Raw genomic sequence first — 23,243 nt, forward strand, 5'->3', positions numbered from 1 at the left:
CATCACATGCCCTGGCCCTCCCTGGTCCTGAGCAGAGGGGTTGAGGCTGGAGGAGTCACACAAGGGATGAGGGACCAGAAGGGACAGGGGCAAGAGGAGCTGTCACCAGGGTGCTCTTATTGCTTCTTTCCATCCCCCCCCCATCGGGAGTTGAGAACAAAGAGGGTGAGTGAGCAGGGCAAGACAAAAGGCCATAGAGTGGCAGCCACAGCATGTAGGGGGTGTTGGCAGAAGGGAGAAGGCACAAAAGATGCAGTGTCCTAGGCAGCCCCCCAAGAGTCCTCATCCCAGTTTCAGCTTAGACTACCCCCAGGGCTAAGCAAACTAGAGTCTGTCGTCTCATAGGCTGCATTAACACAAAAATGAGTAACCCCTCCTCTCATCATTATTGCGTTTAGTATTTAAATTATATTGCAGGGAAGAAGGCCTAGAAAAGGGAGGGGCATGTAGAGGGTAAGGGGACCAAGCCTCTGCCCTGGCTTTCTGGGGGGTTGCCTTGTCTACATCACGTCTTGGTCAGTTCCCACAGCCCAGGGATCTCTGGCCCCACCCTTTGGTATGGTTCCCATTAGGTCAATTTTCAGCCTAGAAATCTGGCTTTCTCCTCTTCCTCTGCAGCTAAGAATTCTCAGTGCCGCTCCCCTGGTCGGTCTGCTCCACCCAGCTGCACTGCTGGTGGGCTATATCCCAGAGACCCTGTCTGGGGGAGGTGTGGGGGAGGCCTCTTTCCAATGAGAAAATTGTAGAACCTCAAAGAGTGGGTGGCCCAGCTGGAGCTGGGCTTGGAGACAAAAAAAAAAAAAAAAAAAGAAATAGAAAAAAGAAAGAAAGAACGAAAGAGAAAAAAATCAGCCTCCAGGGCAAGAAAACTCTTTGTCCATACAGAATTAGGTCCAGAGTCCTGTTATTATTACATTTCTATGTTATTAGATCCTTCTGAGGAGGACTGTGGCAGGGTGAGACTGTCCTGAATGGAGGTAGGGTGCTACCAGGTATCACTAAGAACGCTTCCTGAATCTGTGATTCCGTAGGGATATAAGGGTCACTAACAGAGGATCTCCATTTGTAAAAAGTGGCTCCACACCCTTGCACGACACTACCAATACTGGTGGTCTTGGCTTTCGATTCCTTTTTGTTTTGGCTAGCTCTCAGACCCAACTGCACTTTTCCACAATCCCTTTCCATAATCCCGATTTCGGACATCTGGGAATTAACTCTTGGATTCCGTAAAGAAAGAAGAGTTCTCAAAACCTGAGCCTTCAGAAAAATCGGATAGCCGTAAGGACTACCGCAGGAGGATGACGAAGATGGAAAGGCACAGTGAAGGAACGAACACCTATGCAGAGTGTGCGGCGGGGTCTTAGAGGGAGCGCAGTTTGTAAGGTAAATTCAAGTGCAGGGAGTGGACGCAGCGCGAAGTGTGGGATTCACCGCGGAGTTGCCTCAGGAGAGAGCCGCGGGAGGGACGGCCTTACTAAAGATGACTGCAGTCGTAGTTATTTAAGCGCAAGTGAGCTGGAGAAGCGAAATCCGGATGTCGTCGCGTTCGCAATTGACCGCCCTGCCAGCTTCCAAGATGGTGGCCCCATTGTGCCAATAGAAGAGAAGCCCACAGGGAGGCGTACGGGATTCACTTCCGCCCGGTTCTCCTTCTTACGCTCTGCAGCCGGGGAAAGATGGCGGCACTGAGGGCTGTGTGCTGCCTCCGCGGTGTCGGGGCTCAGGTGCTGCGGCCCGGGTCTGGGGTCCGACTGCCGAGTCAGCCTAGCAGGTGAGGAGGAGGCCGTTCCTGCCTGCGTTCTCTTCAAAACTAGGATTTCTCGAGTCTGAGGACATCTCAAGGGCCCTGTGACCCCTGAGGAAAGAATGACCCAGGCCTCTGACCCTCCTTGGGCAGGCCAGGTTTCTCAGGTCCCTAGATACAGTGTGCCTCCTGTAACGGAGGATGGGGCAAGCGGGGGAGGGCTGACTTTGTTTTACCAGAGGAGAAATAGGTGAGGTAGAGGACCCTGCCTTACAAATTAATGATTTGAGCGTACCTCCTTTCGTATCGGAAGGGAGACCCCTCCTCTCCGAGCCCTCTTTCCCTAGTTCCTCTCTTTCGCTCGCATATGCCAGTTTGCATTTTTCTTTCTCTCCGTCCTCCTTCCCTCCCACCTCTCTCTTAGTAATCTTAGGTTTACCATGAACAAATGCTGTTCTCAACATTCGTATTCATGCTTGGACCCCAGCTTTGTGTTTCCAAAACTGCACTATGGCATTGAAGAGTACAGCCCTGCAATACAGGCCTTCCTTCTTTGGACCCATCCGCATAAGAGTGAATAGGATAGTTAGGAACATATATGCATATACGAATATATGAACACACATGCAATAGCAATTAGTTAAAAAAGGCCATAGATTTGAAGGAGTTTGGGGAGGGGCATATGGGAGGATTGGGGGGGAGGGAGAAATGTGGTAATTAAATTAAAATTTAAAAACATTTTTGAAAAACAGTGAATGGGGACAGAGGAACCAAGCACACGGTTCGTGCTGTTTGCATAGGATTTATCTTTAATTCCTCAGAGGCGCTCGGCAATGGCAGCCAGATATAGAATGGGCACAGCAGTTTGCGGGAGCTGTCATGTACCCCTCCAAGGAAACAGCCCACTGGAAGCCTCCTCCTTGGAATGGTGAGTGCTCAGAGCTGCTGTCTCAAGTCATCAAAATCTTGGCTGATTTTTTAAAGTGCTATTGGGTTCCCTCTGGTTCAGGCAAAAAGTGATAATAGCAGGGGTTTATTAGTTAGAGATTGAAAGGAATGACAGTTGTCCTCAACACTGAGAGGTCCGTTATTTAATTGATGTCAGTTTTTTCCAGACTCAATACACTTCTATCTCTTTGTGGACAACATGGGTTTCTTAAAAGCATTTGAATGAAACCTATTTAAATAGAATCGTCTTTTCCCCCCATCAAAACTAGGTGTTTTGGGGCTAGAGAGTTGGCTGAGTTAAGAGCACTTAATGCTCTTGCAGAGGACCCAGGTTCAGTTCCCGGCATCCATATCAGGTGCCTTATAACCACCTATAACTCCAGTTCCAAGGGATCCACTGGCCTCTTCAGGCAACTGCATGTAGGTGGTAAACATTCATACATACAGGCAAACTCCTCATACACTTAAAATTTTAAAAAAATAGCCAGGCGGTGGTGGCGCACGCCTTTAATCCCAGCACTCAGGAGGGAGAGGCAGGCAGATCTCTGAGTTCAGGGCCAGCCTGGTCTACAGACCAAGTTCTAGGACAGGCTGCAAAACCACAGAGAAACTCTTAACTTGAAAAACAAAACAAAACAAAAGTCTTTAAAATAGGAAAAGATCCAGAGAGCTGCCTTGTCTTCAAAAATAAAACAATAATGAAACAAAACCCAACCAATTAAGCTCTTTTGGTTTTTGTATTTTGAAAATATACAGGGTCTTGTGCTGGAGATATGGCTCAGTGGTTAAGGATACTTGCTGATCTTTGAGAGGATCTGAGTTCAATTTCCAACACCTACATGGCAGCTCATAACCATCTATAACTCCACTTTCAGGGAATCTGATGCTCTCTTTTGCCCTCCAACTGCAGCAGGCATGCATGCATTTTACACACACACACACACACACACACACACACACACACACACCACTCATACACATAAAATTTTAAAAAGAAAGAAACAAGGCCTTGCTGTCCAGGTTGCCTTAAAACAAGATCTTCCTCCCTGAGCCTCCCAAGTGCTGGAACTACTCTTCCTCTTGATCTTTCAATTTGGATCAGTGGTCCCATGATCGTGGTTTTTTTGTTTGTTTTTTGAGACAAGGTTTCTGTGTACATATCCTGGTTGTCCTGGAACTCTCTGAAGACCAAGGTGGCCTTGAACTCTCAAAGATCTGTCTGCCTTTGCTTTCCAAGTGCTGGGGATTAAAGGTGTGCACTGCCATTACCTGGTGTCCTTTGTTGCTTTTAACAAAATCTCAGTTGTTCAGTTTTATTAATAAAGATTTAGGATCAGTAAAGACTAAGGTGCCAGATGCTGGGGTGAAAGTCTGCCAGAGAGGCAGAGAAAGCATCCAGTTTACCGTCTTCCTCTACCAACTTCCTTTTCCTCCACCATCTCTATCCAAACTCCTCAAGCTGAATGTCTCTCTCTTCTACCTTTCTGTGTATCTCTCCATCCTGACCAACTCAACTTTAAATCTTTAAGGTACATATGTTTTCATCAGTAGTTTCTTTTTTTTCTTTTTTCTTATGGATGCTTGTTTTTTTTTTGTTTGTTTGTTTTCTTGTTTTTTGTTGCCCCCTTGCAATATTTCACTAATAGACCTCCAAAAGAAACAGAACCCCTGCAAAATACAGAAAGGGTTTACTGAATTTTTGTCGTTGATTTTTGTCCCATCTCCAAGAATCCTATATAGTATTACCTTCTTCATCTTCCCCAAGCATCATTTTACATGTTATTATTTTCTAAAGTTTTTTTTTTTATTATGAATACAGTGTTCTGTCTGCCTGTATTCCTACAGGCCAGAAGAGGGAACCAGATCTAATTACAGATGGTTGTGAGCCACCATGTGGTTGCTGAGAATTGAACTCAGGACCTCTGGAAGCATAGCCAGTGCTTTTAACCTCTAAACCATCTCTCCAACCCTGATTTCAAGTCTTAACTCGCCATTTACCAGTGAATGGAGTACCTACTGCATTTCATGACATTGTTGTGAGGTAGTGATTCTCAGCCTTCCTAAGGCCTTTAATATGGTTCTTCATGTTATGGTGACCCTCAACCATAACATCATTTTTGTTGCTACTACATAACTTTTATTTTGCTACTTGTAGATGATCTTTCTCATTGAGACCACCAGCTCACAAATAATGACATGGAGATTTATTGTGAAAGCTGGGCCTATAATTTAGGCTTGTGCCCCTAGCTCTTAAAACTTGAATGAACGCATTCTTACTTGTTGACACGTCGCTGTGTCACTCATGGCTTTTTCCTTTTCCTCCTGCATCCAGCTGGCAACACCCTTTGTTTCTTCCCAGAGATCTCTGTCTAGAAGTCTGGGCTATACCTCGGCCTAGCTAGTGATCATTTGTCTTTTTATTAAACCAATAATAGTGACACATCTTCACACAGTGTAAAGGAATATTCCACAACATTTCTCCTTTCTTGTATAAAAGAAAGATTTTAACTATCAACACCGTAAAACTTTAAACAGTAAGAATAATTATCATATAAGAATTACATTTAAAATGTCCAGTTCATTTGTATTTGGTAAATTTAGGGAAAATATTCCATTATCTATCCTCTTTTGATGAGTCCAAAGTTTTATATCTAAAACATTTTTTGAGATTTATTTATTTATTACATATACAACATTTTGCCTCTATGTATGCCTACATGCCAAAAGAGGGCACCAGATCTCATTATAGATGGTTGTGAGTCACCGTGTGGTTGCTGGGAATTGAAATGTCTCTTAACCTTATAAACTTTGCATCTCTTATGTATGTTTTCTTTTTTTGAATTTGGTAACAAGAAAAACTATAAAACTATAATTAGCTAATTTTCAGTCTCCATCAGAGACCCAAGAAGGGTAAAATATTACTTGAGTGGACAGGAAGTACAGAACAAACAACTTTCAAAACTATAGAAACAGTTGGCTGCCTGGAGAGTCACCCAAGATTCCTCTGTAATGTTGGAACATCCATTTTTGGCTTGTAGTCCTATAATACCTGACAGACCTTTCTGTGAAGCAGGAATTTTGAAGGACTGTCCTACCTTATCTTGGCAAAGTTTGGCAGTTGCCTTTCTGTCCTGCTTTCCATTCTGGACAACATACTATGAGCAGTCAAAGCAAAGGCCATTTTTTTGCTCAGTGGCTAGCTTTTGCCACAACGAAAGCAAACTCTATGTGGAGGTTCTTCAATGCTCATCATGCTCATCGTGATTTTTTGAAGTAAGTTGGTTTTGCCAGGTACAGACACTGTCTGTCTCACTGTCTCAGTGTCTCAGTGTCATGAAAAGCCTTATGTTATTAAAACATCTTAAATGCCATATCCTGAAGGTCTTTGAAGTGTTTGAAGATCACCTATCTAAAATGTATCTTTGTATGATCTTGAAAATATTCCTAACATGACTATAAAATTGATCGATGTAGATGACTTAGCTACTAATCTTTATTTTTTATTATCTTACATAGTTTTTTTAAACTATTTATTTATCTATTATGTATACAATATTCTGTCTGTGTGTATGTCTGCAGGCCAGAAGAGGGCACCAGACCTCATTACAGATGGTTGTGAGAAATTGAACTCCGGACCTTTGGAAGAGCAGGCAATGCTCTTAACCACTGAGCCATCTCTCCAGCCCCTATCCTAAATAGTTTTCAAGTACTAAAACTATGTTTTTAAATGAGCTGCCTAGGTACAATGCCTAAAACAAGAATATAAACATATTCCATACAACAAAAATAACCTTAAATTTGTATCAATTGTAGGCAGATTTTTCTGTTCCACCAGCTGGCTCCCCAAATAACCACACAGAGACTTATTAATTATAAATGCTTGGCTGATAGTTTAGGCTTGTTTCTAACTAGCTCTTACAACTTAAATTACCCTATTTCTTATCTGCCCTCTGCCATGTGGCGGTGCCTTCTTTCAGCACAGCTTGTTTATCTTGCTTCTCTCTGCATCTCCTCATACTCCTCAGACTCCACCCTTCCTCTTCCCAGCATCCTCTCCACCTGAAAATCCTGCCTAACTATCAATAAACTTTATTAACGATGAGAGCAACATATCTTCACAGTGTACAGAGGATTATTCCACAGCATTCAATATACAAAAATCCATACCAATGTAAATATTTGAGATTCTGGTTTTTTAAAAGTAGACTCAACGATCTACCATTTTATCCTATACTTTCATTTCTATACTATAGCCCCCCCCCGCCCCGTTTCCCTTCAGAAAGAGATCCCTAAGTCTAATCTCCTTTGTTTTTTGTTTGTTTGTTTGTTTGTTTGTTTTTTCGAGACAGGGTTTCTCTGTGTAGCTTTGGAGCCTGTCCTGGCACTAGCTCTTATACACCAGGCTAGCCTCAAACTCACGGAGATCCACCTGCCTCTGCCTCCCGAGTGCTGAGATTAAAGATGAGTGCCACCAAAGCCCAGTGAATCTCCTTTGTTTAGCTTAGCTTTCTCCCTATGACCAGTAACAATTTGTGATCAATCCCCGTTCATCCATAACCCACCCAGTGACCAAAAACCACCCATCCCACCTCTTGGGAATGTGGGCATTGTGCTCTCTAGACTGCTTCTTGTTGTCTTGGGGAATGGCATCTTTATGAAACCTGAGAAAATTGAAATATTGGTCAAGTCCTGGGAAAACTAGCCATAACATTTGTTGTTCAGTCTCTGCAGTGGGAAACTCGAGGCTTATTTGTAGTCCTGGCTGGAATAGTCTGTAGGGCTGGACCTTCTCGGCCAGCAGCCTTGAAGCTGCTCTAGAGGCAGAACTCTGAGGAAACTGCGGGCTGGGCCACCAATTTTTATTGGTTTCTGGTTCCCTTGCTGTGAAAACACACAAGCTTTCAAAGGTAACATACATATCTACATTAGCACAAGTATGTACACAACATAATTGGTTTTTTTTTCTCTCTTTGGGGGCCTACCATCCAACTCTCAAGTAAATACTTGGAGACTTATTCTTATGAATGCTTAGCCTTAAACTTAAATTATCCTATCTACCTTTTGACTTTGGGCCTTTACCTTTCTTTATTCTATATCTCTTTCTTTCCTTCTTATTCTATATCTGCCTATGTTGCTGGGTGGCTGGCCCCTGGTATCTTCCCCTTCTCTCAAGCCTAGATTTCTCCTCCTATTTATTCTCTCTGCCTGGCAGCTCCACCTATCTTCTCTCCTGCCTGGCTATTGGCCATTTAGTCCTTTTTTAGACCAATCAGGTGTTTTAGGCAGACAAAGTAACACAGCTTCACAGACTTAAACTTATGCAACATAAAAGAATGTAACACATCTCTGCATCATTAAACAGATATTCCAAAGCATAAACAAATGTAACATATCTTCAACTAATATTCTACAACAACACAAGCCAGCCAAAGATGATTTTTTTTGTTTTATGTTTGAGCAGGTAAAATATATGTCACATGTCTTGTATTTTTTCTAGGTTTGTTTCTTTATCTGCAGCCAGGATTTTCAGGGGCCCTTCCCCAATCAAACCTGATCCTCTCTAATCTGCAGTGAATCCATAGCCTTTTGTTTTCTGTGGAAACAGAAGCATAACCTCTTCCCTAAAGCAATATATTTTCTGACTTCCATTTTAAAGTTAAGGCATTCCTAAAGTATCTAGGCTGATTTGTTCCTTCCACAGTCCAATGTCTCAGCTGTTGTTCTTTGTTCATTAGCAATCAAAAAAATGAAAATCAAGAAGACACTGCATAGGTTCCAGGCTCTCTGTATATTTTCTATCTTTATGTGGCTTATTTTTTTCACATATTTTCCTCTCTTTAAAGACTTTATCTTATTATTTATAAATTATTTTTTTCTATGAGTGTCTATATCCATTTTCTTTTAAAGCCTATGCATATTTTTTAAACACACTGTAACCTACTTAGAGGTTTTTTTCCATCTGAATTTATCTTGACTAAGCACCTGCCACGTTTTTTGACCGCATGAGACAAATCTTAAACTGCTGTGTCAGCTGCTGCGAAACTCAGCTTAGTGCATGGGGCTGGTGGCTGGTTCCAGCCCACAGACAGTCTCTGCTCACCGTCAAGCCTATCCAGGAGACCAGGGACACTGGGAAGTCATTTTTGACTCTGTGTTCTGAACTTTTTTTTTTCCAGCTTTATCAGGCCTTATGTGGATATATGTAGCTGGACCTTGGGTGCCATATGTAGGTGATCTTTCTCGTTGGGACTGCCAACTCACAGATGATAACATGGAGACTTACTAATTATGAAAGCTCAGCCTTTGCCATAGCCTTGTCCCCATAGCCGCGCCCCCCCCCCCCATAGGGTTTCTTTGTGTTGTCTTGGCTGTGCTAGAATTTACTCTGTAGGTCAGGCTGACCACAAACTCACAAAGTTCTGCCTGCCTCTGCCTCCCAAGTGCTGGAGTTAAAGGCATGTGCCACCACCGCTAGCCCCTAGCTCTTATAACTTAAATTAATCCATTTCTATTTATCAACATGTCACCACATGACTCATGGCTTTTACCTCTCCTTCTACATGTCTTGCTTTCTCATTCATCTAGTGGCAATGCCCTTTTTTCTTCCAGAGCTCTCTCCATCTAGAAGTCTAGGCCATACCTCCTGCCTAGCTATTGGCTATTTAGCTTTTTATTAAACCAATCACAGTGACACATTGTCACAATCTATCCTGGCTTAGTAAATCCAAACTTTTATACCTAACTTACTTTCTGTGATATCTAAGAAAATCTGAAGCTATAACTATCTAGTCTTCAACCTCATCAGAGGCACCAGAAGAATATTATATTATTTAAATAAACAAAAATGCGTTGCACATGACTTCCAAAAGCTCTAGAAATGACAGAGGCATCTGACTGCCTAGACAGTCACCCAAAATTCCTTTGTATTTTGGGGGCATCCATACAATCACAAGGTCCTAGGTTCAATACCCAGCACGGAATAAACCAGAGCGATTGTAGACTCCTGTAATCTCAGCACTCAGGAAGTAGGGACAGGATGATCAGATCTTTTTTTTTCAGACAAGGGTTTTCTCTGTAGCCTTAGAGCCTGTCCTAAACCAGGCTGGCCTTGAACTCACAGAGATCCACCTGCCTCTGCCTCCCAAGTGCTGGGATTAAAGGCATGCACCACCACCGCCTGTTAGGATCAGAATTTTAAGGTTACCGCCTTCAATTACATAGTGGTAGTGAGTTTGAGGCCAGCTTGAGCTGAGACCCAGTCTCAAAATCAATGAGCAATCCTGTCATTTAATATTAAATATTGAACATATTTCTCCCCCCTCTTAAGGATGGGTCTTATTATGTAGTCCTGGTTGGTTTTGAACTCACAGAAATACCTGCCTCTGTCTTCTTTGTGCTGCGTTAAAGGCATGTACCCCCTCGCTGAGCTGAAGTGTATATTTCTCACTGGTTGTCCATTCATCATATACTTTTAGATATGAGTTACTGATAAGGAGCCAAGGCTCAGCAGTTAAAGGCTCTTCTAGAAGACTTAGGTTCAATTCCCAGCACCCATACTGATTGGTTCACAACCATCTATAACTTCAGTTCCAGGGATCTGGTGCCCTCTGACCTCTGTGGGCTCCTGCACACATGTGCCACATATATGTACACTCAGGCAGACACATACTCATAGAAAAATAAAATAGAAAATAAATATTTGTCAGCTGTATTAGCACATCTTTTTAATTCTAGCACTTATGCAGAGGCAGGCAGATCTCTGAATTCAAAGTTATCCTGGTGCACGTAGTAGGTTCCAGGCCAGTTGGAGCTACAATAGTGAAACCCTGCTGAGAGAGAGAGAGAGAGAGAGAGAGAGAGAGAGAGAGAGAGAGAGAGAGAGAGAGAGAGAGAGAGAGAGGGAGGGAGGGAGGGAGGGAGGGAGGGAGGGAGGGAGGGAGGGAAGGAGGGAGGGAGGGAGCGAGCCAAGCCACATGACACAGGCCTGTAAGCCCAACTCTTCAGGAAGCTCATTAAGGGATCAGTACTAGTCTTGTCTACAAGGCCATCCTGGGTAACCTAGTGAGATCCTGTCTGAAAGTTAAAAGGAGGAGGGGTATAGCTCACTGGTAGAGCACTTGCCTGGGACAAGCAGTGCCCTAGGTTTAATCTTCAGCACAACAGCAAAATAAAAAGTGTTCTAGGGCAGGGTTCTCAACCTTCCTAAGGCTGCGACCCTTTAATGCAGTTCCTCTTGTGGTGACCCCAACCATAACATTATTTTCGTTACTACTTCTTAACTGTAATTTTGCTACTGTTGTGAATGATAATGATAATGAAAACATCTGTGTTTTCCTGTGGTCTTAGGTGACCTCTGTGAATGAGTCTTTCAGCTCCTAAAGTGGTTGTGACCCACGTTGAGAGCCACTATTCTAGGGGCTGTAATATGGACTTCATGATCCCTCTTATTGGATACTTTAGAGCTTCCTTCCCTTTTCCCCACCTCTTGCCATCTTCCTAGTTAATTGGAAGGAGGGTGCTAACAAGGTGTGGAGTGGAGAGGCAGAAGATATGTAGAAAGAACTAATTTTTTGCTGTCTTTGGGGATTACCATTTGGCTCTGAACTATTTCCCACTTCTCAGATGTGGACATTTTGAAAGACAAAATGGTCTCCAATGTGACCCTGAACTTTGGGCCCCAGCACCCAGCAGCCCATGGAGTCCTGAGACTGGTGATGGAATTGAGTGGAGAGATGGTGCGGAAGTGCGATCCTCACATCGGACTCCTGCACCGGGGCACTGAGAAGCTCATTGAGTACAAGACCTATCTGCAGGTGTGGAGGTGAACAGGGCTCTGTTGATGGGGTCTGATCTGTAGCTTGAGACCTGATGGTTTTGCTGCCTCCAAGCTTCAGGGCAGGAGGGTGGCAAGGGTTAGTGTGTTGTGGAATATTATTATTATTATTATTATTATTATTATTATTATTATTATTATTTGGTTTTTCGAGACAGGGTTTCCCTGTAGTTTCTAGAGCCTGTCCTGGAACTAGCTCTTGTAGACCAGGCTGGCCTCGAACTCAGAGATCTGCCTACCTCTGCCTCCCAAGTGCTGGGATTAAAGGCGTGTGCTACCACTGCCCGGCTGTGGAATATTATTTTAAGAAGTGTTATATTCCTTTATGATGTGGAATATTTGTTTAGTGATGTTGTTATTTAAGGTGTTGCATTCTTTTATGATGCATTTGTTTAGCTCTATGAAGCTGTGTTACTTTGTCTAAAACACCTGATTGGGCTAATGAACAGCCAGTAGAGGGATAGGCGGGACTGCCAGGCAGAGAGAATGAAAGGAGAAGGAGAGGAGGGAGAAAAGGAGAAGGAAAGGAGGATGCCAGGGGCCGGCCACCAGCCACACAGACAGTCACTCAAGAAAAGGACAGAAAGGTATATAGAATGGAGAAAGGTAAAAGCCAAGAAGCAAAAGGTAGACAGGATAATTTAAGTTAAGAAAAGCTGGCTAGAAACAAGCCAAGCTAAGGCGAGGCATTCATAAGTAAGAATAAGTCTCCTTGTATTTATTTGGGAGCTATGTGGCGGTCCCCCAAAGAGTAAAGAGTAAATAACAACATTGGTCCTTTGAGGTCGTTGTTGGCTGGGAGCGTGGAGCGGTGTTAAAGGATGCAGGATTCTTGGGTTCTTCCAGCATCAGTACTTTATAGCTGGAACCACACTCCAGCTTTTCTCTGTCTGATTTTTGGCTGGCCCTTTTGTCATTACTTTAGTGCCTCAGTTTCCCTCCTCTTAAACGAGTGTGTCAGGGACTGGAGAGATGGCTCAGCGGTTAAGAGCATTGCCTGCTCTTCCAAAGGTCCTGAGTTCAATTCCCAGGAACCACATGGTGGCTCACAACCATCTATAATGAGGTACCCTCTTCTGGCCTTCAGGCATACAGACAGACACAATATTGCATACATAATAAATAAATAAATATTTAAAAAAAAAAAAAAAACGAGTGCGTCAAAGCCAGTGTTCCTCAAGGCAGAGACAGAGGAATGAGACGTCAGCTCTTCAGGATTAACAGCTGACTCTTGTGTCTTCCCACTCTCTTAAATTTGTTTTCGAAACACTCAATGAGTCAGAGTGACCGGAGGTTTGTGACAGAATTTGCCGTGTTTGGAAGAACTGTGTGACCTAACTCGTTGAAGGTCAGATTTGAAGGAGTTGGACCTGGAATTCAATTCCAAATGTTGTTTTTCTGTCTGTCTGTCTGTTGGTTGGTTGGTTGTTTTTCCATCTGTTTGGTTGTTTGTCTGTCTGTTTGGTTGGTTGTTTTTCTGTCTTGTTTGTTTGGTTGGTTGTTTTTCTGTCTGGTTGTCTGTTTGGTTGGTTGTTTTTCTGTTTGTCTGTTTGTTTGGTTGGTTGGTTGTTTTTCTGTCTGTCTGGTTGTTTGTCTGTTTGTTTGTTTGTTTGGTTTTCTGTCTGTCTGATTGGTTGGGTTTTGTTTGCTCTTTTCTTGTTGCTGTTATAGAGCAAGGCTCTGAGAACAGCAGAGTGGAGTCAAGGCTTAGACTGTGACTGTATATAATGTGCTTCCTCCAGGGAGCCTAAGCAGTGGTGGTTTCTGTTCAAACTTTCGTGGGTTAACCCCTGTAGCATCATCCTGCGTCACAAGTGACATCAGGACCAGAACAGGCTGTCCCAGTGAGAAGCGTTTTAACTCCGCCTTCTTCCTGGAAGCTGGAACTGGCTTGGTAGGCAGCTGGAACTTAGCTTTCTTGACATTCTGGGGGAAAGCTCTGTAACACTGTTTTCTCCTTCATAATCTCAGTTTCAAGGGACTAAGAGGAGAAAGACGTAGAAGTTCAGGGCACTCTTTGAGAGAGGTCACAGTGCTGAAGTCAACTTGTGCTGGCTTTTAAGAGCCTGAGTACTAAGTTTTTAGGAATTTTATGACTTGGTTGCTGAAGTTATTATTACAAATTAAATTATACATTGTGTGTGTATGTGTCTGTGTGTGTCTATGTTCGGTTTGTTTTTTTGAGATAGGGTCTCCCTATGTAGCTCTGACTGTCCTGGAACTCACTATGTAGAGTTGTAAAAATACTGTATAATGTTGTGCCACGTGTCTCAGGGGTACATTCAGTTACATTTTGATAGCTTAAAATTGACCACAGTGGGATTATTTTCACCATGGAAATTATCAAACATGGTAAATCAAGGTCTTATCATTTAGAGAGCCAGTTTTTAAACATTTAATGCTAGTTTTAGATAAGCTGTTATGGGAGCTTTTGTTGTTTTGTTGGGACTCCTGAGACTCTGCAGGTAAGCATTGACTTCTGAAGTCTGACAAGAGGAAGGTTTCCAACCGCAGACAGTGCAGTTCTGGGCCTGTTAGATGTGATCTTCATTCCTCCCTTCCAACAGGCCCTTCCATACTTTGACCGGTTGGACTATGTGTCTATGATGTGTAACGAACAGGCCTATTCTCTAGCTGTGGAGAAGCTACTAAACATCCAGCCTCCTCCTCGGGCACAGTGGATCCGAGGTATGTTCAGCTCCTTATCTCTGCTGGAAGCCCACAGGACCTCTAAGTGCATCGAACGCAACTTTGGTATTTGGACTCCAGATTCCACCCACACTGATTTGCAGGATGAGTCTTTGGCTCCTATGTCCTTCTTTCTTAAACAAACAAACAAACAAAAAAAAAACACAACACACACACTATAAATATTTGATTTGTATGTTTATTGTGTATATGGATGCATGTGAAATAGCATATGTCAAGGCATGTGTGGGGAGGTCAGAGGACAACTTTTGGGAGTCAGTTCCCTGCTTCTACCATGTGGCCCCCAGACTTGTTAGTGAGTCTTTACCCGCTGAACCATCCTTCCAGCCCTGTCCATCACTTCTTGTCTTTCCGTCTTGCAGTGCTGTTTGGAGAGATCACACGGATTTTGAACCATATCATGGCTGTGACCACACATGCCCTGGACATTGGTGCCATGACTCCTTTCTTTTGGATGTTTGAAGAAAGAGAGAAGGTATAAGATAAAGGCGTGGATAGGAATAGGGAAGGAAGTACAAGAGGGTAGGAAGGAGAAGATGAAAGGAGGAGACAGATGAAAATAGGGGAGAAGCATATTTTGTTGGATTGTATTTGTAGAAAGTGTTTGATTAGCCACAAGAAGTCAGAGTTAGGGCAGTGGGCTACCTTGTTGCTGAACTCGGGGGTTGCTGGACTTTGTTTCTAATTCCCAGTGCGTTCTGTCTAGATGTTTGAGTTCTATGAGCGGGTATCTGGAGCCCGAATGCATGCTGCTTATATCCGACCAGGAGGAGTGCACCAGGTGAGTGGTTCAGCCTCCACATGCCTCTTCCCTCTTTGTCCACTGGATGGCAGTGTGGGCTCAGGGAACGGAACTAACTCTGCTTGGGAAAGGGTGCTGTAACAAGAAGCCACTTGGTTTCTAGGACCTACCTCTTGGGCTTATGGATGACATTTACGAGTTTTCTAAGAACTTCTCTCTTCGGATTGATGAGGTGGAGGAGGTAAGATATAAATCAACGGGAAAAAATATCCTGGTCCCCTAAAAGGGCTTGTGGAGTTTTAGTACCCAGTGTTATGTAAGTACAGAGACTTTTGAAGATTGTCATGTAATATTAGCACACTGGATTTCTCCAACTATAGATGCTGACCAACAATAGGATCTGGCGAAATAGGACGGTCGATATTGGGGTTGTATCAGCAGAAGATGCACTTAACTATGGATTCAGGTAGGAGAATACAGCTTCTTTCCTTAGGGGTGGGAAAGTTATAGAGGGTTACAGCCCAGTGTCTTGGTTGCACGCATGCTTGCTACTCTCCTCTCCATGCCATGAGTTTGTGTTCCATAACCAGAGTGGTGGGCAGGGAGAGGCAGATAGGACACGCACGTGTCCTTTCCTGTTTCTGTGGAGGGTCGTCCTTATGCTCGTTACGCCCTACAGTGGAGTGATGCTCCGAGGCTCAGGCATCCAGTGGGACTTGCGGAAGACCCAGCCCTATGATGTTTATGACCAGGTCGAGTTTGATGTTCCTATTGGTTCTCGAGGAGACTGCTATGACAGGTAAGACCCAAATCCTTGCTGGTTTCTTTGCTCCGTTTCCTAGTGTCTGTAGGAGCCTGTGTAATGTGCAAACTTGGTAGAGTTGTGCTTAGCATTCATAACCCCTAGTATTCTCCCCCAATACAAACGCCAAATAATAGTGCTATTTATTTTTTCCCCTTATCCCACCATCCTGCCTTAGAGAGAACTAGCTTGGATGCTTTTGTAGCTGAGAAAGCTGAAGCATGATTAGCCTGCTAGTGATTAGGACTGGAATCCTCCTGACCCAGCGATCTTCCCGCTTGATTCTAAGCTTCAAAATCCAGTCCTGTTTACTGACCCTGAATAAGATTTGCTTCTGTTGTTCTCTGTTTATCTTTCCATTTGACTCCTTTACTCCGTAGTCAGAACTGTGTTTAAGAGGGTAAGGGGTAAGGAGGGAAAAACTACAGGCCACATTCTTGCGGGAGGGATTTGGAGAAGGACTCAGTGGTAGAATCAAAATACTGCAGGGTTTATATGGGCAGCCAAGACGAGCAGAGACACTGTTCCTGCAGAAGCAGGAATGTTTACTGAACATTTCAGATCTCCCAAAGGGCGTCCGTCCAGACTCCTGCTTACTCCTCTGCCTACTTTCTCTTGTTCTGAGTCTGTCTCATCCACGTCAGGTACCTGTGTCGTGTGGAGGAGATGCGCCAGTCCCTGCGCATCATTGTACAGTGCCTGAACAAGATGCCTCCGGGAGAGATCAAGGTTGATGACGCCAAAGTGTCCCCACCTAAGCGAGCAGAGATGAAGGTGGGCTGCAGGGACAGGGAAGAGAGGTCAGGCATGGGAAAGAGAAAAGTCCTTGGATTAAATTCTGCCTTTCAGTTTAACCACACTCAAGTTTTATTCTGTCTTCACTGCTTCCTTATTTACATGTAGGTTGTTAGTCTCCCAAAGGGCAGAGAGTGCTTTCTCTGCTGGGGAAAGCCCAACGGAAGAGCTTAGATAGGACTTCTTTCTTTTTCTTTTATTGTTCTTTTTCAAGGCAGAATTTCTCTGTGTAACAGCCCTGGCTGTCCTGGAACTCACTCTGTAGACCAGGCTGGCCTTGAACTCACAGAGATCTGCCTGCCTCTGTCTCCTGAGTGCTGGGACTAAAGGCATGTGCCACCACCTGGCTGGATCTGGTTTTTTTTTTTTTTTTTTTTTTTTTTTTTTTTTTTTTTTTTTTTGATGCTTCCTTTTTCTCCCCTCAGACTTCCATGGAGTCACTAATTCATCACTTTAAGCTGTATACTGAGGGCTACCAAGTTCCTCCTGGAGCCACATATACGGCCATTGAAGCGCCCAAGGTGAGGAGAGAAGGGGAAAGAAAAGTTGGTGGCTGGAGGTAGACAGTGACAGAGAAAGTTCAAAGATGAACCAGAGAGGCTTTGGTAGAAGAGAGAACACTCTTCCTACTAATAGGGCGTCCAACTTTCTTCCTTGAACAGGGAGAGTTTGGGGTATACCTGGTATCTGATGGCAGCAGCCGACCTTATCGGTGCAAGATCAAGGCCCCTGGTTTTGCCCACCTGGTAAGACAATCTCAATGGTATAATTGTAATACATCAATAATTATTTTTGTTTATTTTCAGCTGCTTAAAAAATTTTATTTAGCCAGGCAGTGGTGGCGCATACTTTTAATCCCAGCACTTGGTAGGCAGAGGCAGGCAGATCTCAGTGACTTTGATGCCAGCTTGGTCTACAAAGCAAGTTCCTGAACAGCCAGGACTGTTACACAGAGAAACCCTGTCTAGAAAAACAAACAAACAAAAAAGTTCTTTTTAGCTTATTTGTATGTGTATGTGTGTATGGTCCATGAGTACAGGTGCCTTCAGAGGCCAAAAGAGACTCGGATCCCCTGGAGCTCGAGTTACAAGCAGTTGTGAACTACCTGTTAATTGGTTTTGGGAACCAATCTTGGATCCTCCGCAAGAGCAGTCCAAGCTCTTAGCAGCTGAGCCATGTCTCCAGCACCTTGCTTTTTGAGATAGGACTTTGCTATGGTTTTCTAGAACTCCCTATGTAGCTAAGGCTGCCCTCTAACTTACTGTCTCCTGCCTTAGCCCCCAGGTACGAGGATTACAGGTACACACCTCCACATCCAACTCTTGGATGAGAATTTGTTTTGACATTTGTTTGTTTAAGATAGAAGTTTGCTTAATAACCCAGATAAGCTTGGAGCTCACTATGTGTGTGAGCTATCCTTGGATTCACAGTGACCCTTCTGCCTTAAGACTTTCAAGTGCTAGAATTACAGACATGAGCTCCTGTGCCCAACTTAGGTGAGGATTTCGGCTTGGGGTTTTTGTCGTGGTTTGTTTTGTTTTGTTTTTGAGGTGAGATCTCAGTATGTAGCTCTGACTGGCCTAGAATTCTCTATGTAGACTAGACTGGCTTCAGACTCATAAGCATCTTCCCATGTGCTGAGATTAACTTTATATACTGTCACACCCTGCCTTGGGTGGAATTTTAAAGCGTTCTTCTCTGCAAACTTACATTAACATGCTGTTATCCCCATCTCCACAGGCTGGTTTGGACAAGATGTCTAAGGGACACATGTTGGCAGATGTCGTAGCCATCATAGGTATGAGACCTGTTATGCAGTAAGGTTGTCTAAGGCACGGAGTTTGGGATTCTGTTTGGGAAGAAAACCAAACGCTCCATGTTCACTGTAGACTGTGTCCTGGACTCTAGGCCAGAGTGTCTCGGACACAGTCCTGTGCTCTGGATCTCTGGCAATAACACTTTATCCTCTCACCTTCTAGGTACCCAGGATATTGTGTTTGGGGAAATAGACCGATGAGCAGAGGCACAGCCTTTGTGTTCCCACGCCTGGCAGCTTCCCCTGCAAGGCCTGTCCCTCATAGGAAACGAAGCTGTGTGTCTCCGTGTGTATAAACAAACATACATGTACACGCCGACTTAGCTGTGCAGGCTTTCTGTGCATGTACTAGAAAAAGAGAAATTATATTAAATTAGCCGCCTTGCGGCCCCTATACCAAGCTTCTAGTGAGTCTTTCTTGGTGTCTTACTGTCTTTCACTTTGTATTTCTGTTTGATTTTCCCAGCTGAATCTCCACCCCTTCTCTGACTCTTGCTTGCCCTTTCCACTTCTCCATTCCCCATTTCCCCTTTCCCCTCAGTTCCTCCTGATGAGGGGGCTGTTAAACATGGCGGATATAGACAGCCTTTCCCAAACATGAAAGTCTGCTCATTCTGTTGGGTTAGGAGGTTGGTCCCTGAAAGGGCTGAGGCATAGAGGCCAGATCTTCCAGCTCCCCTAGTTGGCCCTTCCGGGAGCCGCCTGGTCTCTAGTGCAGGAAGGGGAAGGGGCCAAAGTGTTGGGGGAAGGCGTGGCAGGAAGGGGGGAACTGTGGTCAGGGAGCTGTTCGTGGGCACAGCTGCGCAGTTCAGTCAGAGTGTCTGATCGCCAGTTCCCAGCCCTGAAGCCCTGCCCAAGATGATTCCAGCCGTGGTCTTGCTCTTGCTCCTTTTGGTCGAACAAGCAGGTAGGTGAAAGGGTTTGGTGTGTTTTAGCTGTGCTTGAGTAGGAAGCTAGGGCGTGAGTTATGGATGGCAGGGAGAAGGCTGGTGCCGGGCGGGTGGGCACAGGGCTGTGGCCGATTCTGAAGTTAGCCCTGTTGGGTTCCCACCTGGACGCTTGTCATTGATTCTATCTTTATTGTTCCTTTCTTACCTCCCGTACTGGGTTGGTCTGTCAGGGTGGGCCATCCAGCATGGAGAGCTTTTCTAGGAAACTTCCGTCTTGATCAGCAGTGCCACGGGACGCTCTCGGTCTCTGTTGGGAGCTGATCTCTATATACAATGCCCTCTAGATAGGCTAGGGCCTATCTGTGAGCTTGGGAGTAAGGCAGGGGACTCAAAATAGACATGAATTCCGTTTCTGGGGATGGCGTGGGCCATACCATTCTGTCAGCTGACATCAGTAGGCAGCAGAGGGTCGAGTTCCGTGTTCTCAATCATCAATTGAGAAGTAAAAGCCCAAGATCCAGTGGCTCTGAGCTTCTAGGCTGCCAAAGAACTTCCCCTCAGCTTTGGCTCATTTTGCATTCTATCAGTGTGAGGTGTTTGTCTTGGTGTGGTGGGGACAGGGTATTATGTAGCCCAGACGAACCTGAAAACTCCCTATTTAGCTAAGGCTAACCCTGATTTCTTAGTCCTGCCTCCACCACAAATGCTGGGTTTATAGGCCTGTACTACCATGCCCAGCAAGCAGGGAGTTTGAAAAGCTGGTTGAGGGTTGGCTTTTTACAGAGGTAGGGCTTAAACTGTAGGCAAACAAGAATGGGCTTTGGAGGCAGAAAAAACTGGATTTGAGTTCCAATTCTGTTGCCTGATGCTGGCCCTGAATGTTTCTAAGCTTTTCTGGGTACCTGCATTTTATCCTCCATGAAAGGGTGATGTTGGTGTTTGTTTCACAAGGTAGTTGTGAGATTTCTGTAATATTGTATAGGAGTGTTGTAGAAGCAAAAGTAGAAGTGACTTCTGTGGACTGGACAGGGGTCACACCATTTTGTCAGCTGGTGAGGGGATGGGTGGTATAAAGTCCCAGTCCTAGGGACTCATGAATCAGATGAGAAAGGCAAACCTCAGGGGCCCAGTAGCTCACATTCACCCCTGTGGTTCTGAAAGGGCTGGGAGCAATCTCAGCCCAGATCCTGTGCCGTATTTTGAGGCAGGATCTCATGTAGCCCGGCTGGCATCGTTCACACTCTTCCTGCCTTAGCCTCCTGATATTGTGGGGCTACCATGTTCAGTTCCTGTACAATTTATTGTTTGGGGAATTTTGTTTCTTAGATTTTTGGTTTTTCTCTTTTTTGGAGGGGGGGTTGTCGTTTGTCGTTTGTTGTTTGTTGTGAGTTCCTGTTTTATTTGTTCATGTTTCAAGGCATGGTTTCACTGTGTAGCCCTGGCTGTCCTGGAACTCACTGTGTAGACCAGGCTGGCCTCAAACTCAGAGTGCCACCTGTTTCTGCCTCCCAGGCATCGTGTGCTACCACCACCTGGCTTTTTTTTTTTTTTCCCTTCAGGATCTCACTGTATCCTAGGCTGGTCTGGAACTCATTAATTATATAGCTCAGGCTGGTCTCAAACTCACCCAACGCTTTTAGCCTCAGCCTCCCAAGTGCTGGGATTATAGGCATGGCCCACCACTCTCAGCGCCTGTGTGATTTGTTTGTTTTTTTTTTTTTTTTTTTTTTCAGTTGCACAAACTTCCCCTCTTAGAGGCCTAGTATGATTAACAGGGCAGAGTGCAGAGTAGCAAGAGGAAGAATCTTTATTTTAGATTTAGTTTGTGGTCATTCCTTTGAGCTGTGGTCACCACCCAATTTTACGTGGAGAGTCAATGTTGCCTATGGGGCCTCACATAGAAGTCACTTTGTTTTTGTTTTTGTTTTTGTTGATTTGTTTTGGTATAGTTAAGTGCCTTGGGTGGCAGAAGGCAGAGAGGCTGGGATGACCAATAATAGAGTAATTGCCTTCCCTCCCTTCCCCAGCTCACATCCTTCCTGTCCAGCCCTCAGCCGCAGGTCACAGGACTTAGCAGAGACATACTCTTGTGGTTTCTTTGTTGAAAATTTGCCACTATCTCTCTCTCCCTCCCCCACTGGGCTGAGGTTTTTGTCTCAGCCCAGTAAACTCGAATGGGTCCTTGAGGTAGAAGAAGTGCTCAATGATGCCTGAGGGACCACAGTACTGAAGAGAGAGGTCGGGGCCAAGAGGGAAGTCTAACCCTCAGTAAGCCTAAGTCTTACCACAACCCAACCCTTATGCTTCGATCCGACTCCTGCCGTAGTGTGAGGGGGAAGAGGGGCAGGTAAGAGGAACTACAGTCTAAAGATGGGGTTAGTTTCTTCCCACAAGACCCTGTCCCACCTCTCTGACCCCTTCCCCTTCCTCTGAGCAACAACCCTCCCTTTCCCTGTGCACCGGGTCCCATGGGCATCCTGTTATCCCCTCAGCTGCCCTACGAGAGCCCCAGCTCTGCTATATCCTGGACGCCATCCTGTTTTTGTATGGTATTGTCCTTACCCTTCTCTACTGTCGACTCAAGGTAAGGTGGGGTGGGACGGTCGAAGAACTAGACCCAGGGGTGGGAGGTCTCAGGAAGGGAAACTGAAGGGGTTCGCCATTGTTTGGAGGGGAAGGAGATGAGCCTCCAACTTCTCCCTTACTGATTGCCTTTCCCCCACTCCAGATCCAGGTCAGAAAGGCAGCAATAGCCAGCTATGAGGTATGGAGTCCCACACCTGCTCGTCGATGGTTTTTTTTTTTTTTCAGGCTCTCAGCCTTCCTGGGTTATTAGCCTTAGCTCTGAGACCTTGGGGAAGGCATGTGTTTTGGAGACTGATCTGCACCCTGCCCCTCACCTCAGGATGAGTAGCACACTGCCATCTAGTAGAGCTGCAGATAAAATATCTGGAGAGGAAAGAATGAAGCAGAGGTGACAACGCCCGAGAATTGTGCGGTGCACTGAAGGGTGTTTGTAGCCATTCGGGTACGGGAGCAAGTATGTGAGTGCTCCCAGCTTAAGGCAGCGAACGCTAACCTTGACCCAGATAGTCCCTGGGTGGGAAAGAAGATGATGGGGGGCAGGGCCCGAAGAAGGTATAGGTCTTTAATGCCTTGCTCCTTTCATCTCTACAGAAATCAGATGCTGTTTACACGGTGAGTGAACCTTTTTTCCCTACCTTAGGGGTCAGAAAAAGAGGCTGGGGTTTAGAGTGACCTTGATAGGAATGGGGTCTGAGGTGAATGGGGGCCCTGTGATGAGCTCAAACTCCTGATCAGCCTTTGACTCTCCTGCAGGGCCTGAGTACCCGGAACCAAGAGACATACGAGACTCTGAAGCATGAGAAACCACCCCAGTAGCTTTAGAGCATATGTCCTTGGCTGCATTCTTTTTCTGCTTCTGGTTCTCTCTTAGCCCTCACAGCTGACATCACGATGCTACCTCTGTGCTTTTGATGCTAGCTGACTTACTCCTATGATGCCAGGCTCTAAGTTAATGTCCGCCTGCAGTCACTCGTTTCCGTTAAAGACTTACTCACAGATGGTTGTTCCCTTACATACTCTGTTGCTTCAGTTCTCTTTCCTCCCCTGATCCCCAGCTCCTGCTAAACAATGGAAAGGGATTACCTTCCAATAAAGCCAGTACAGATGTGACTCTGCTCATTTTGTCATCTGTCATAGAACAGTTCAGCTTGTACTAAGCATTAGACTGGGTACTGAAGATACAGTTTAGGGTGAGGCAAACTCAGCTCCTGAGAACACAGGATTCCAGGGCTACTTGGCTCTTTTGTTTGCTTGTCTGTTTTTCCAAACAGGGTTTCTCTGTGTAGTCCTGGAACTCATACTGGAGGCCAGGCTAGCCTCGAGCTCTGCCTCCCAAGTGCTGAGATTTAAGGCGTGCACTACCACAGCCCGCTACCCT

General features: G+C 44.9%; 2 protein-coding genes across 2 annotated transcripts; both read left to right on the plus strand.

Annotated features, from left to right (window-relative positions):
* Nucleotides 1–1,622: 1,622 nt before the first annotated feature.
* Nucleotides 1,623–18,785, plus strand: Ndufs2 (NADH:ubiquinone oxidoreductase core subunit S2). Its single transcript, XM_038349218.2, has 14 exons — nucleotides 1,623–1,771; nucleotides 2,566–2,672; nucleotides 11,315–11,505; nucleotides 14,093–14,213; nucleotides 14,597–14,709; nucleotides 14,941–15,015; nucleotides 15,140–15,217; nucleotides 15,357–15,442; nucleotides 15,656–15,775; nucleotides 16,423–16,552; nucleotides 16,999–17,094; nucleotides 17,236–17,319; nucleotides 18,314–18,371; nucleotides 18,553–18,785. Exons 1-14 carry the CDS (start codon nucleotides 1,677–1,679, stop codon nucleotides 18,588–18,590), a joined length of 1,392 nt encoding a protein of 463 aa, XP_038205146.1. The 5' UTR covers nucleotides 1,623–1,676; the 3' UTR covers nucleotides 18,591–18,785.
* Nucleotides 18,786–18,941: 156 nt separating this feature from the next.
* Nucleotides 18,942–22,975, plus strand: Fcer1g (Fc fragment of IgE receptor Ig). Its single transcript, XM_038349219.1, has 5 exons — nucleotides 18,942–19,296; nucleotides 21,772–21,863; nucleotides 22,008–22,043; nucleotides 22,457–22,477; nucleotides 22,619–22,975. Exons 1-5 carry the CDS (start codon nucleotides 19,248–19,250, stop codon nucleotides 22,679–22,681), a joined length of 261 nt encoding a protein of 86 aa, XP_038205147.1. The 5' UTR covers nucleotides 18,942–19,247; the 3' UTR covers nucleotides 22,682–22,975.
* The last annotated feature ends 268 nt before the right edge of the window (nucleotides 22,976–23,243 follow it).

Source organism: Arvicola amphibius, chromosome 12, assembly GCF_903992535.2.
Source record: "Arvicola amphibius chromosome 12, mArvAmp1.2, whole genome shotgun sequence".
Taxonomy (NCBI): Eukaryota; Metazoa; Chordata; class Mammalia; order Rodentia; family Cricetidae; genus Arvicola; species Arvicola amphibius.